This window comes from Squalius cephalus (assembly GCF_949319135.1).
Source record: "Squalius cephalus genome assembly, chromosome: 3".
Classification (NCBI taxonomy): Eukaryota; Metazoa; Chordata; class Actinopteri; order Cypriniformes; family Leuciscidae; genus Squalius; species Squalius cephalus.
Genome location: NC_137124.1, coordinates 2,185,175 through 2,200,874, shown reverse-complemented (window position 1 = coordinate 2,200,874; position 15,700 = coordinate 2,185,175). Strand labels below are relative to the sequence as shown.

General features: G+C 42.6%; 1 protein-coding gene across 3 annotated transcripts in view; it reads right to left on the bottom strand.

Annotated features, from left to right (window-relative positions):
* Positions 1–15,700, bottom strand: part of slc12a6 (solute carrier family 12 member 6) — a 44,292-nt gene that overhangs the window by 6,457 nt on the left and 22,135 nt on the right. For all 3 annotated transcript variants that reach the window (XR_013820475.1, XM_079865906.1, XM_079865905.1), the window contains exons 15-22: positions 14,688–14,786; positions 14,353–14,472; positions 10,256–10,360; positions 9,755–9,923; positions 8,812–9,007; positions 4,687–4,856; positions 3,895–4,026; positions 1,761–1,868 (exon numbers count right to left, since the gene is read on the bottom strand). Coding sequence is in view for 2 of the 3 variants with exons in the window: in XM_079865906.1 (XP_079722032.1) it covers positions 1,761–1,868; positions 3,895–4,026; positions 4,687–4,856; positions 8,812–9,007; positions 9,755–9,923; positions 10,256–10,360; positions 14,353–14,472; positions 14,688–14,786 (1,099 nt within the window). In the remaining variant the exon portion in view is untranslated. The remainder of the gene's footprint in view (positions 1–1,760; positions 1,869–3,894; positions 4,027–4,686; positions 4,857–8,811; positions 9,008–9,754; positions 9,924–10,255; positions 10,361–14,352; positions 14,473–14,687; positions 14,787–15,700) is intronic.

The window sequence follows — 15,700 nt, the reverse complement described above, 5'->3', positions numbered from 1 at the left end:
CTAGGGTTCCGTGTGTACTGCTGTCTTTCTAGGGATCTGTCTACTGCTGTCTTTCTAGGGTTCCGTGTCTACTGCTGTCTTTCTAGGGTTCCGTGGGTTCTGTCTACTGCTGTCTTTCTAGGGTTCCGTGTCTACTGCTGTCTTTCTAGGGTTCCGTGTCTACTGCTGTCTTTCTAGGGTTCTGTCTACTGCTGTCTTTCTAGGGTTCTGTCTACTGCTGTCTTTCTAGGGTTCTGTCTACTGCTGTCTTTCTAGGGTTCTGTGGGTTCTGTCTACTGCTGTCTTTCTAGGGTTCTGTGTCTACTGCTGTCTTTCTAGGGTTCCGTGTCTACTGCTGTCTTTCTAGGGTTCCGTGTCTACTGCTGTCTTTCCAGGGTTCTGTCTACTGCTGTCTTTCTAGGGTTCTGTCTACTGCTGTCTTTCTAGGGTTCCGTGTCTACTGCTGTCTTTCTAGGGTTCCGTGTCTACTGCTGTCTTTCTAGGGTTCCGTGTCTACTGCTGTCTTTCTAGGGTTCCGTGTCTACTGCTGTCTTTCTAGGGTTCCGTGTCTGCTGTCTTTCTAGGGTTCTGTCTACTGCTGTCTTTCTAGGGTTCCGTGTCTACTGCTGTCTTTCTAGGGTTCTGTCTACTGCTGTCTTTCTAGGGTTCCGTGTCTACTGCTGTCTTTCTAGGGGTCGAGGGACAGTGAAACCTACAAGCAGACAAAACACTAGACACACTACGGGTGTGCGATACTGACAAAAAAATATTGATATTTCTCGATATTTCATCGATAACGATAATTAGATTTTTTTAATGGTAATTTTATGGGTATTTGTACCGTTATAAAGACATTTTTAACCTATTGTATTCCTACAGGTATTTAACCTAAATGTATTCATCATATTTTGTGTCAAATCATGGGCAATATCGTACAGCTTTAATGCATTTACACAGACTGTTTCCTGCAGCTCAGGCAAATTAATTATGTGTGAATTCACAGTATTCATCAGGAAAGAAGCAGCGGATCACGTACTACTTCTGAAGTGTGCATGCGACGGATCTGGCGCTATATTAATAAAAGCCGATTCATTCAGGAACCAAGCATTTCAATGTCTTAATGAGTGAGTCATTGAATCATTCAACTAGTCACAGTAAAGCTAGGTTTATACTCGACGCGTATATTTCAGACTGTTTTCGATGGAGAAATTGACAATATTGTGTCTAAAATGTAAGTCACTTAATATTAACTTCTTTTTTATTGACCTGTTGTATAAAATCAACAAATCACACCTGCAATCGTGCTGACATCTGGAGAAAAACGGCACTCTTAACCACATTAAATGATATAAATATAAAAGAGAGAGAGATGTATTTTTGCCCTTTATCTTAAATATTGAGGGCATTATAAATGCATTTTAATAGAGTAAATTATGCAACGCTCGATGCGCAGTGTGTGTGTGCGCTCTGCGGGTGTGTTTTAGAGAAGTGCATGACATACTCGATAATGTCAGATCACACATTGTTAAAAAGCAATCGCGATATATATATCGCACACCCTGACTACACACGAACACACACTCTTCCTCTAGCCTTCACACACACGTCTGAAGCTCACTACAGCTGAACGAAAGCTTGAACTCACGTCATCAAAGCTCCAGCGAACTCTCTTCAGATCGAGTCCAGGTGAAAGGTCACATGAGCAGATGAAGTGAGCATTTCATATGAACACACACACACACACACACACACACACACACACACACGCTCTCTTCGCTCACCTCTCTCTCTCGGTCCGACTTGGAGAGACGCATCTGCCGAAGCATCTGCGATCTCTGCTCCATCATCAGAGTCCTCTCGTACGTGTACGCGCTGATGTCACTGTCGTGCTGAAAGACACACAACGACCTTTGACCTTTAACTCACACAATCTCATAAATCAGATTATATGATGCTACAAAACTGGTTTTATACAATATGTACATGTTTTGAAATTGGTTTATGTACTAATATATTAAAAAGGTGTAAATCCAGCGTTTAATGTTGTTTATGTGTCTATGTGGTGTTTTTAATCTGCTTTAAGACAAAGCATGTGTAAGTTCATAAGTCGACAGCATTGCTGAGTATTTCCTCCTTAAAACTGCAGTGAACCAAAGACAGTCTCAAAAACACGCTTTGAAATCGCTGGTGTTTCTGACATCACAAACTACCTTGTAACCAATCAGATCAACGTGTGATCGTCAACCAGTGGATCTCTGAGCTGAGTGAGTGAGTGGAGGCGGGGCATACTAAATGAGGCAAGGGTGTCGAGTTACAGTCAAAATATTATAAAGGCAGAGATATTTTTTTCAAGGAAAAACATTTAAAAATGTAATTTTGGTGATCAAATATGAGTTTAAGGGATAAAATTATTGACTAGAGGGAGACTTTAATACATACGAACTTGGATTTTATTGGTGCGATAATAAAGTGTATAAAGACACTAAAGGTTGGGAATCGAAAATTGATTCCAATTCTGCAATCGGATACTTGATATAAAATTAAAATTTCAATTCCTCTTCTCGATTGCTTTGTGAGCATTTCAATATGACTTTAAACCCTTCAGTATATTGGGTCTGTGCAGCTCTTAAAGTGACAGCAGCCTCTATAATAACACTAATATTCTGTAAGGGATAATGTAGAGCGAGGCGGGTGTTATAGCGAATACCCCCCCGACAGGCTGATCGGGATAAAAATACATCAATAATTTGACACAAAATATTGATTTAAAACGATTGTATTGCTTCCGCTAAAGGAAATAGTCCGTTCCGTCTCTACGGTTAGAATCCTGCGTCCATAGCAACGCTCTGTTTATCATGGCAACGCTCTGTTTATCATGGCAACGGTGTGTTTATCATGGCAACGCTCTGTTTATCATGGCAACGGTCTGTTTATCATGGCAACGCTCTGTTTATCATGGCAACGCTCTGTTTATCATGGCAACGCTCTGTTTATCATGGCAACGCTCTGGTTATCATGGCAACGCTCTGGTTATCATGGCAACGCTCTGGTTATCATGGCAACGCTCTGTTTATCATGGCAACGCTCTGTTTATCATGGCAACGCTCTGGTTATCATGGCAACGCTCTGGTTATCATGGCAACGCTCTGTTTATCATGGCAACGGTGTGTTATCAAGAAATAACAGACCACATTCTACATCAGAATTCAACCGAGCCATGTAATAATGCTCTATAATAACACTTATCAAACTGCACAAGACAGAGAAAATTCACTCGTTCTTCACTGAACAACTTTTGTAACTATATTTGTAATGTATATTTTATTTATAAAGTGTTATTTTACATTTAATTTGTTTCTGAACCTGAATACCTGAAAATCTTAAAACACTGTTTATTTCAATCGTATCTTTGTTCAGTTGTCTCTGTTTGTTCTTGTTTAATTACTGAGTGTTTACTTGTCTTTAATAATGCTTGAAGTTCGCCCAGAGGCATTTGAGCGACATCCGTTCAACTTTTAAATGCATTATTATATTCAAATTGCAAACACATGAGGACAGTCTCCATGAAAGACCCACTGATGAACGTGCGACTACATTTCTCTCCGAAACGGTAGGAAATTAAATTAGATTTAATAGAGGATTTTAACTGTGACAAGATGATTGACAGGGCAGTTTACGTGACAGGATGCACGCAACAGATCCGTCCGATAAAGATGATGAAGGAGTATGTCCCAAAGCTTGCCTACTTTTCTGCTACACATTCAAAAGTAAATACATTTTCTTCACAAATGGATGAGCGGATGAAACGGATGAGCTCCAACGTCTCCCGAATCCACAGCCAAAAATAATCATCCGCCCGCCTGTTCCCAGAGTGTGTTGCGTGTGAAGCTGTGAGTGTGTAGCAGGAGCGCTCACCATCTCCACGACCTCCACGTAGGCGTCGATGCGCAGGTGGTACAGGAACGTGGCCAGGTCCTTCTTCATCTGGATGGAGTTGTCCTCCATCTGAGCCACGGTGAAGATGCGCATGGAGCACTTACGCCACACCTGACACACACATCGGCATTTACTCCACATACAACATCACATGACTATGAAGTCTTGTTTTCTGTCAAACTGACCAAACTGAAGTGAGTTTATGATTAAACTGGAACACAAATCTGCCCAAATCCACTTAACTCAAAGGGAAGTTCTTCATTTAGCTTTTAGTTAAGGGTTTCTGTTTACTGAAGTGATAACTTATTTTTATTGAGTTTATTCTCACCATGCAGTTGTGTGAGAGTGTGTGTCTGAGAGTGTGTAGTCATGGCTTGGTAAATGTTTTTATACATGTATGTTTTAATTATACCTGTGAAGCACTTTGGGCAACAACATTGCTATTAAATGTGCTATAAAGGTTGAAGGTGCACATGCGCATTACGTGTTCAGTCTATAGGAATGCGCGTTTGCATATATATGTGTGCAGGTGTGTAGTCTTTCTCTACAAACTGACCTCAACACATTACTAGTCTGGCCTTAACATTGTATAATACAGAATTATTTATCGCTTCATCGTGTCCATGAGAACTGGATTATGTTGACAGTGTTTTATCTGGAGGTAAGGGGAGACACTAGTGACACTTCAGGACTAAAGATGAATAAAGAATAAAGATGTTTAGGCATTGGTATTGTAAAACAGGATATTTATAGAAATACACACACACACACCTTGTGTTGTCTGAGCAGGAATGGCAGAAGCATCAGCATCCCTCCGTCATGCACGATCCACCACACGTCGATGAAGCCCTCGGTGCACGGCTCGCTGTTGCTCGGGAACAGAGAGATGTTCTTGGGCACCAGTAGAGCCAGATGAGCCGTCGTGGTGACGCGCACCGTGTCTAGACCAGGAGAGACGGGCGAGAGACTGAGAGAACGCCCTCACAAAACACTGTGTCTAGACCAGGAGAGACGGGCGAGAGACTGAGAGAACGCCCTCACAAAACACAGTGTCTGAAGCGCTTCCATAAAGACCCAGTCTCTCTAAGCCCAGCCTCTCTATGAGCTGCTCTGCTCTGATTGGTCGAGAATACTTTTAGAAAACTTTATTCCACTATTAATTTCCTTCTCTCTGGGCCTCGAGTGAGTTCATGTAGTGTTTTAGCGCAGCGCGTCTGTGTTGCACGTCACCACGTAGGCTCACTATTAGCCGACGCTGATCATGTGTGTGATGCGTGTGATGTACAACACAGACGCGCTGCGCTAAAACACTACATGAACTCACTCGAGGCCCAGAGAGAAGGAAATTAATAGTGGAATAAAGTCGTTATTTTTGTTTGTTTTTGCGCTCAAAAAGTATTCTCGTCGCTTGATAAACTTAAGATTGAACCACTGGAGTCACTTGGACTATATTAACGATCTCTTTAATAACTTTTCTGGGCCAGCAAGTTTTGGTCCCTTAGAAGCCTATGGAGAAGTGATCAAGCTATCAGATTTAATCAGAAATATCTTAATTTGTGTTCCGCAGATGAACGAAGGTCTTACGGGGTTGGAACAACATGAGGGAGAGTAATTACTGACAGAATTTTCATTTTTGGGTGAACGAACCCTTTAATGTGGGACACATTTCAAGAGCAAGGTTACATCATGTTACCTTGTAAAATACATTGTTACAGTTTCGTGCGCGTGAACGTCATGGCAACGTACAACACAAAGTACCTCACGTGGCAAGAAACGTCTGAAGACGCATCTATTTTCCGGCAACGCTTGATCCATTAAAGGATTAGTTCACTTTAAAAAAACTTTTGCTGATAATTTACTCACCCCCATGTCATCCAAGATGTCCATGTCTTTCTTTCTTCAGTCGAAAAGAAATTAAGATTTTTGATGAAAACATTCCAGGATTTTTCTCCATATAATGGACTCCAATGGGCCCCAAACGGTTCAAGGTCCAAATGACAGTGTCAGAGCAGCTTCAAAGGGCTTTAAACGACACCAGACGATGAATAAGGGTCTTATCTAGCGAAACGACACCAGACGATGAATAAGGGTCTTGTCTAGCGAAACGACACCAGACGATGAATAAGGGTCTTGTCTAGCGAAACGACACCAGACGATGAATAAGGGTCTTGTCTAGCGAAACGACACCAGACGATGAATAAGGGTCTTATCTAGCGAAACGACACCAGACGATGAATAAGGGTCTTGTCTAGCGAAACGACACCAGACGATGAATAAGGGTCTTGTCTAGCGAAACGACACCAGACGATGAATAAGGGTCTTATCTAGCGAAACGACACCAGACGATGAATAAGGGTCTTATCTAGCGAAACGACACCAGACGATGAATAAGGGTCTTGTCTAGCGAAACGACACCAGACGATGAATAAGGGTCTTGTCTAGCGAAACGACACCAGACGATGAATAAGGGTCTTATCTAGCGAAACGATACCAGACGATGAATAAGGGTCTTGTCTAGCGAAACGATACCAGACGATGAATAAGGGTCTTGTCTAGCGAAACGATACCAGACGATGAATAAGGGTCTTATCTAGCGAAACGATACCAGACGATGAATAAGGGTCTTGTCTAGCGAAACGATACCAGACGATGAATAAGGGTCTTGTCTAGCGAAACGACACCAGACGATGAATAAGGGTCTTGTCTAGCGAAACGACACCAGACGATGAATAAGGGTCTTGTCTAGCGAAACGATACCAGACGATGAATAAGGGTCTTGTCTAGCGAAACGATACCAGACGATGAATAAGGGTCTTATCTAGCGAAACGATACCAGACGATGAATAAGGGTCTTGTCTAGCGAAACGACACCAGACGATGAATAAGGGTCTTATCTAGCGAAACGACACCAGACGATGAATAAGGGTCTTGTCTAGCGAAACGATACCAGACGATGAATAAGGGTCTTGTCTAGCGAAACGATACCAGACGATGAATAAGGGTCTTATCTAGCGAAACGACACCAGACGATGAATAAGGGTCTTATCTAGCGAAACGATACCAGACGATGAATAAGGGTCTTGTCTAGCGAAACGACACCAGACGATGAATAAGGGTCTTATCTAGCGAAACGACACCAGACGATGAATAAGGGTCTTGTCTAGCGAAACGATACCAGACGATGAATAAGGGTCTTGTCTAGCGAAACGACACCAGACGATGAATAAGGGTCTTATCTAGCGAAACGATACCAGACGATGAATAAGGGTCTTATCTAGCGAAACGATACCAGACGATGAATAAGGGTCTTGTCTAGCGAAACGATACCAGACGATGAATAAGGGTCTTGTCTAGCGAAACGATACCAGACGATGAATAAGGGTCTTGTCTAGCGAAACGATACCAGACGATGAATAAGGGTCTTATCTAGCGAAACGATACCAGACGATGAATAAGGGTCTTGTCTAGCGAAACGATACCAGACGATGAATAAGGGTCTTGTCTAGCGAAACGATACCAGACGATGAATAAGGGTCTTGTCTAGCGAAACGATACCAGACGATGAATAAGGGTCTTATCTAGCGAAACGATACCAGACGATGAATAAGGGTCTTATCTAGCGAAACGATACCAGACGATGAATAAGGGTCTTGTCTAGCGAAACGATACCAGACGATGAATAAGGGTCTTGTCTAGCGAAACGACACCAGACGATGAATAAGGGTCTTGTCTAGCGAAACGACACCAGACGATGAATAAGGGTCTTATCTAGCGAAACGACACCAGACGATGAATAAGGGTCTTGTCTAGCGAAACGATACCAGACGATGAATAAGGGTCTTATCTAGCGAAACGATACCAGACGATGAATAAGGGTCTTATCTAGCGAAACGACACCAGACGATGAATAAGGGTCTTATCTAGCGAAACGATACCAGGCGATGAATAAGGGTCTTATCTAGCGAAACGATACCAGACGATGAATAAGGGTCTTGTCTAGCGAAACGATCGGTCATTTAAAAAATAAATAAAAAAGTTTAAGTTTTATAAGCACAACTGTTCTGTGATGCGCGTTCGTGACGTCATACGCAATTACGTTGAAAAGGTCACGCTTGAAATTTTCTTTTAGGCTTTTTAATATTAAAACACCCAGGATACGCACAGGAAATGGGCATTTTAAACGATAAACTGACACAAAGACATTTGCATATGTGTATATGGTCCTCCTTCCGCACATTTGTAAACACTGACTCGGTACTTCCGCCTACGTCAAGCGTGACCTTTTCAACGTAATTGCGTATTACATGACGTCACGAACGCGCATCACAGAACAGTTGTGCTTATAAAACTTAAACTTTTTTATTTATTTTTGAAATGACCGATCGTTTCGCTAGACAAGACCCTTATTCATCGTCTGGTGTCGTTTAAAGCCCTTTGAAGCTGCTCTGAAACTGTCATTTGGACCGAGAACCATTTGGGGCCCATTGGAGTCCATTATATGGAGAAAAATCCTGGAATGTTTTCATCAAAAACCTTCATTTCTTTTCGACTGAAGAAAGAAAGACATGGACATCTTGGATGACATGGGGGTGAGTAAATTATCAGCAAAAGTTTTTTTTAAAAGTGAACTAATCCTTTAATACTAACACCTTCTCTTCTTTTCTATTCTATATCTATCCATCTATAAAATATAATAAAAGTACATGTACTGCGTTAGACTGAACTGGGAAGGGTCATAGCACTGGCACAGAGTTGTCCTACTGTTAGTTTCGCTGCTTCTATCGCTCTCCTCATTTGTAAGTCACTTTGGATAAAAGCGTCTGCTAATGATTAAATGATTAGATGATTAAATGTAAATCCCCGAGGCGTGTGCGGGTGTGATGGGAAGACACTCACTGATGAAGGTCTTCCAGCTCTGCGGGTCTTCGCTCTGCCTCCAGGCGAGCGGCCAGCCCATGACCACAGTGTTGTGCCTCATGCCACCCAACCCGCTGGACTGGATCATGTGACTGATGCCCTCGCGGGGCTTCTGGGCCACGATGCAGTGGACGAACCCCTTGACGCGCTCCTTCTCCATCAGATGCCGGAGAGTCTGAGAGGAACAGAGAGACGCTTCAGGAAGAGTGACTCCTGGAACTCAACTCACGTTTACTTGTGTAGTTTCACAACACACATCATTTCCAAGCAGCTTCACAGAAAGAGCACGAGTCCACGTTACAGTTTACAGTGATCTGTTATCAGAGGAGACTGTCTGAGTTATGCATTTCAGAAATGTACATATACATGTATGTATTAATTTCAACAATGTACTAATTTAATGTCAAATAATTTGGGTCACACAACCACCCAAAACACAAGATAAAGATAAGTCTTGTGTTTCCGGCTCTACTAGAACAGGTTTTCCTGCTTGAATGTTGATTATTCTCCTCATATTCTCCATTGTTGCGGCTCCTCTCTTCCCAGTCTGTCAGTAACGCTCTGTTTACTTCCTGTCTCTATGAAGCCCCTCCTTCTTAAAGCACACTGTGCTCTGATTGGTCGGCTGGAGCAGTGTGTTGTGATTGGTCGAGCGCTTCGAGTGTGTTTGGGAAATGTCCCGCCCCTTTCCATAACCGCCAGTTTAACACACTACTAATTAACTCAACCAGGCCCCGCCCCTTCATTCTGCGCATTAATTATTATAATGAGGAATATTGTGACGTGTTCGTTCCCGGGAGAAACTCAAGACTACAGTGGAGGCGTTTCAGGAGTTCAGGAACATGGGCAAAAGCACTATAGGTGCTCTGTAAGATTGGTCCACATTTGTTCCCGTGCCAGACTGTGATTAGCGTGAACAAACCTGCTCCGCCGCCAGAGCCTCGCCGTAGGTCTGCAGGAAGTTCCCCGGGATGACGGTTCCCACGATGGTCAGGCCTTTCCCTGCTTTCAGCTGAGACGCGAACGTCAGCAGACGTGGAGATTTGACGTGAGCGTCTTCGTCGAGCTTCAGCAACACCAGCAGCTGCGGCCTGAGCCAGAGGCGCAAACACACACATCATGAGGGAAACATGTTCAGGACGTCTCATTTCCCACCATTAAAACGCAGATTTATGATATAGCATCCGCCATTACGCTGCATTCCACACGGCTCTGTCTGTACGAGTCACTGAATCATTCTTTAACCTCATTTGTTCAAAACGCAGATTCATTCAGTAATGAAGCACCGCTACCTGTTGCTCAGCGGTCCTACTGTGGCTTTATGGGTTGAAATATCCAACAAAATGTATCTGTGTGTGTGTGTGTGTGTGTGTGTGAGTGTGTGTGTGTGTGTGTGTGTGTGTGTGTGTGTGTGTGTGTGTACCTCCAGTTCTTGGTGTGTGGCGGTCCTTCCTCGAGCCGGAGCAGAGCGAAGCGAGCCGCGCTGAGAGACAGACCTCTGATGCCGTCGCCCCACTCCTTCTCTGCTCTGAACACACACACACACACACACACACACACACACATCATGATGCTAGAGGTCAGTGAACACATCAGTTATCTAGGTTTGGGAACATAGTCAGAGATTTTACTGCGATTAACAAATCATTTTCCCAAACTTTATTAGTTCTTATAAACTGGCTGTTGTCAAGCAGAGGAGATCTCAGACTCCCTGCGGTTTCACACACGCACACACACACACACACACACACACACACACACACAGACACAGACACACAGACAGACACACACAATCACACACAGACAGACACACACACACACACACACTAGAGCCCGACCGATATGGATTTTTGGGCGCCGATGCCGATACCAATAAAAAAAAGCCAGATACCGATATATCGGCCGATATTATTTATGTGTATATTATAATACAGTAGCAATATTATTTATGTGTATTATAGTACAGTAAGTTTGGACACACTTTACAATTGGTGTGTACAAACTTTTGATGGGTACTAAATATAGAATACACAGTATAAACAGAATAAATATATAAACGTTTTGCAATGATCACTCAAAAGTGGTGATTAAACACTTGTGTGACAAAGATATGTAATGGAGGCAGGGTGAATGATAGAATGAGAATTTGAGCTGTAACCAAACTAGTTTGCATTGCATTTTATATTATATTATATTCTAAATACTCTTCTATTTTTAATCTTAATTTCTCTAATATCTACCAGTGGAGGAAGAGCTCAGATCTTTTTAGTAAAGTAAAATTAATAATATCATAATGAAAACGTTTATAATTACATATGTACAGTAGTTTTATACTATTTTAAATAAGTAGTAAGCAAAATGTACTAAACGTGAAACTAGGGCTGGACCCAAATATTCGAATATTCGTTCGGTGGGTTGGTATTCGATTTGAAAATTTGACATTCGAATATTTGTTGTTGTTTTTTTTGCTTTTTTACATCTGGGATCCCCCGCGAAACGTTCTCATTCGCGCTTGAATAAAGCCGGCGACACACTGGCTGCGTGGCATGGCCGTTTTTATTTCGGCTCCCATGTTAACAGGTTGGAGTTTGCACACTGCCTGTGTGAGACACGCATCTCTCAGGCGTGGCTCGAGCCACGCGGAAAACGCATGCATGCAAGAAACAGCAGAACAGCGGAGTTTGTATGGAGGAAGTGCATGTCTGAGTTTGTGTTTTGGATTAAGCTGTGTTGCTTTGACATTGTGGAAAATAGAATAATAGAAACTAAAATGTATTAGCCTTTTTACCCGTTATTATCAATCTAAATTAATCTCGTTTTTGAATTTAACTTAATTTTGTTTTTCTTTATTTAAATTTCGTTTTTTCCTTTATTTAAATTTCTTTTTCTTTATTTAAATTCCGTTTTTCTTTATTTAAATTTTGTTTTTCTTTATTTAAATTTCGTTTAATTTCTTTATTTAAATTTCGTTTTTCTTTATTTAAATTCCGTTTTTCTTTATTTAAATTTCGTTTAATTTCTTTATTTAAATTTCGTTTAATTTCTTTATTTAAATTTCGTTTAATTTCTTTATTTAAATTTCGTTTAATTTCTTTATTTAAACTTCGTTTAATTTCTTTATTTAAATTTCGTTTTTCTTTATTTAAATTTCGTTTAATTTCTTTCTTTATATTTTGTTTTTCTTTGTTTAAATTTCGTTTTTCTTTATTTAAATCTACCATTTACTGTGTCAGTAATTTTGTTAGTCAGAAAAATATTAGACTACCTTAAAAGTATTGCTTAATTTAACAGACCTGTGTGTGTGTGTTTTATATCACTAACAGTGTCCGTTCTCGGACGCGTTCTCTGCCGGCGTGAGGTGCGCCGCTTCCCGCTCGCGCTGTTCTGTAGTTTACTAAAAGTGTATTAATTCTGAACGTGTCGCGTCTCCATCTGGCTACTTTTAATGCAAAATGGCCCTATATAAAGTGTTATAATTACATAAATTATTGGAATATTGCTTGATGTTGTAACGTAGCAGAATGAGCTTTAACACTGTGCTTTAACACTGTGTCTACACCGGACGCGCTGTTATTTTTTTGCCACTTTTGCCAGTTCTTTGTAACAGCTTTTAGGTGCTTTATTGACAGCGCCATCCTTACATAAATCACTGCACGCTGCATTTTTTTAAATATTAATTTATCGGCCGTTATAAATGCCGATACCGATAGTTAGGAAGATGCCGAATATCGGCCGATAATATCGGCCCGCCGATATATCGGTCGGGCTCTAACACACACACACACAGACAGACACACACACACACACACACACACACACACAGACAGACACACACACACACACACACACACACACACACACACACACACACAGACAGACAGACACACACAGACAGACACACACACACACAGACAGACACACACACACACACACACACAGACAGACACACACACACAGACACACACACACACACACACAGACAGACAGACACACACAGACACACTCACTCACACACACACACACACTGTACGTTCACACCCCCGCCGACTTGAGCTTCCAAAGCTACCGGAAGTCATTCATTTTCAATGGAAGCTTCTCTCAGATGCAAGGAGCGTCAAATTCCTCGGCGTCGCGTTTTGGGCTCAACTTTATGGTAATGAGCTATGACGCGGTTCAGCGGCAAAACGCCAGCAACCAATCGGAATATAGACGTCCTTCGCGCTGGTTGATTCCGGAGAAACATACGATGTAAACTTTCGTTCCTACCAAAACATTAGTTCCGAGAAAAAATTATTAATTGCAGAGTTTAACCATCATAGACCAGGGATGGGCAACTTCGGTCCTGGAGGGCCACTGTCCTACAGAGTTTAGCTCCAACCCTGAAAAAATCACCTGCCTGTAATTTTCTAGTAATCCTGAGGACCTTGATCAGCTTGTTCAGGTGTGTTTGATTAGGGTTGGAGCTAAACTCTGTAGGACAGTGGCCCTCCAGGACCGAAGTTGCCCATCCCTGTCATAAAGTGAAAGTGTATCATTTGCATGTGTTTTAAAGTCCTGTCAGCTGGACAAGGCATAAGAACGAGCGGAGAGAGAGAGCCCCGGCCGCGCGCGCACTCACCCGAGCGCTGTCTTGAATGCAAGACTCTTGCTCTCTCTCTCCCTCGTGCATATTAATCAAAATCAATTGATACGATAGTGTCGAAAAAAAAACTCTCCAGGGATGAAATGTTTTCTGTGTTGACAAATCTTGCGCAATATCCTAAATTGCCGAATGCATTGCTTGTTTTTTCTGTTTACATTTCATGGTGTGACACTTCTCTTCTCCCATGATCGAACACAGAATGCTGCTACGTCAGAGCGGCCAAAGCGTCCCCGTACTTTTTGACAAGCGTCTTTGACTGGGCGGCCAGAGCTTCTTTGCAGCTCAAGTCGGCGGCGGTGTGAACGCACAGACACACACACACACACACACACACACACACACTCACACAATCACACACACTCACACACACACACACACACACAGACAGACACACACAGACAGACACACACAATCACACAGACTCACACAATCACACACACTCACACAATCACACACACTCACACAATCACACACACTCACACACACACACACACAGACAGACAGACACACACAGACAGACAGACACACACACACAAACACACAATCACAATCACACAGACTCACAATCACACACACACACACACACACAGACACAATCACACACACACACACACACACACTCTCTCTCTCTCACACACACACACACACACACACACACACAGACACACACAGACAGACACACACAGACAGACACACACACACACACACACACACACAGACACAATCACACACACACACACTCTCTCTCTCTCTCTCACACACACACACACACACACACAAGCACAATCACACACACAATCACACTCCTAAACACACTCACACTCAGACACAATCACAACCACGCACTCACGCACTCTCACACACACACACTCACGTACCCGTGGTACTCGATGTATTTGTAGATCATTCCGGCTATCACCATGGCGACGATAGCGTAGTACCATGACGATATGAACATGAGAGCCAGACAGATCACCATCCCTAGAAACGACAACGTCCTGAGGGCGACAGGAAATGACATCAGCAGATGCCTGCGGAGTGTGTGTATGATGACGTGTGTGTGTGTGTGTGTGTGAGAGAGAGTGTGAGTGTGTGTGTGTGTGTGTATGTGTATGTGTATGTGTGTGTGTGTGTGTGTGTGTGTGTGTGTGTGTGTGTGTGTGTGTGTGTGTGTGTGTGTGTGTGTGTGTGTGTGTGTGTGTGTGTGTCGCACCAGTGGTAGTATGAGAACCGCGGTCTCCAGTTGGGCGTTCTGAGCAGCGTCTGCAGAGCGCAGGCCAGGTTCACGAACAGGTAACACATCAGGAAAAACCTGCCGACACACACACACACACACATCAATGAAAGATAATTACAATTAAATATATATTACAGCTCCGAGCCGCCATTACTGGGTCGAGCACAGAGAAGTCACGATAACTCCTGCAACACTGAGCATTAAAGACACATTCATTATTTCATTTCTTCTGACCACAGGATGCTCTTTGAGTGCCTTCAGGACATTGTGTTGAAGACACATACCAAGTTTCGTAACGATACACAAATGCGTTAGTAAAACACACCATTTTACGCCAAAATTAAAAATGGTCGACGCCAAAAATGTCCAACACCCAAAATGGCTGATATGGGGAAATTGGGTATCGTTCAACTCGGCATGTTTCTCCGAATCTAAAGAGACCCGTTTCGTGATTTATGGCCAAACCGTTCAGCAGTTATACGCAAAAAGAGCTATTTTCATATCTCCTGACCACTAGGTGGCGCTGCGCCGAAACTGTGCAGACAGCCTCAGGTCATGGTTGTCATAACACACACCAAGTTTGATCAGAATACGCAGAAGCGTTGCAGAGATATAGCCTCAAGTTCATTTCAGCGCGCTCTTCATCGAATTCACTCGTACATTATTATTTGAGAACAAACTTGAATTCCATAACTGAAGATGATCGGGTTCAGTTTTCATGAATAATAATAATAGGGTGCAATCGGAGTGTCTGGAGCCAAATCAGAGGAAAAAAGTTTGTTTCTAGCCCTTAACATTATTAGCACAAACGCGAGTGCAGCTTTGCACAGCAGGCGGCGCTAGAGGGCCTGAGATAGAGACTCCAGCACTGCTGTGGTTAATGCTCAGACGGCCCTCTATCAGCGGTTCTGCCAATCACCCAGACAGCGGATTACAATACGAACGCCAACATTACAATAAGATCATACGCAATAATTAATAATTCATGC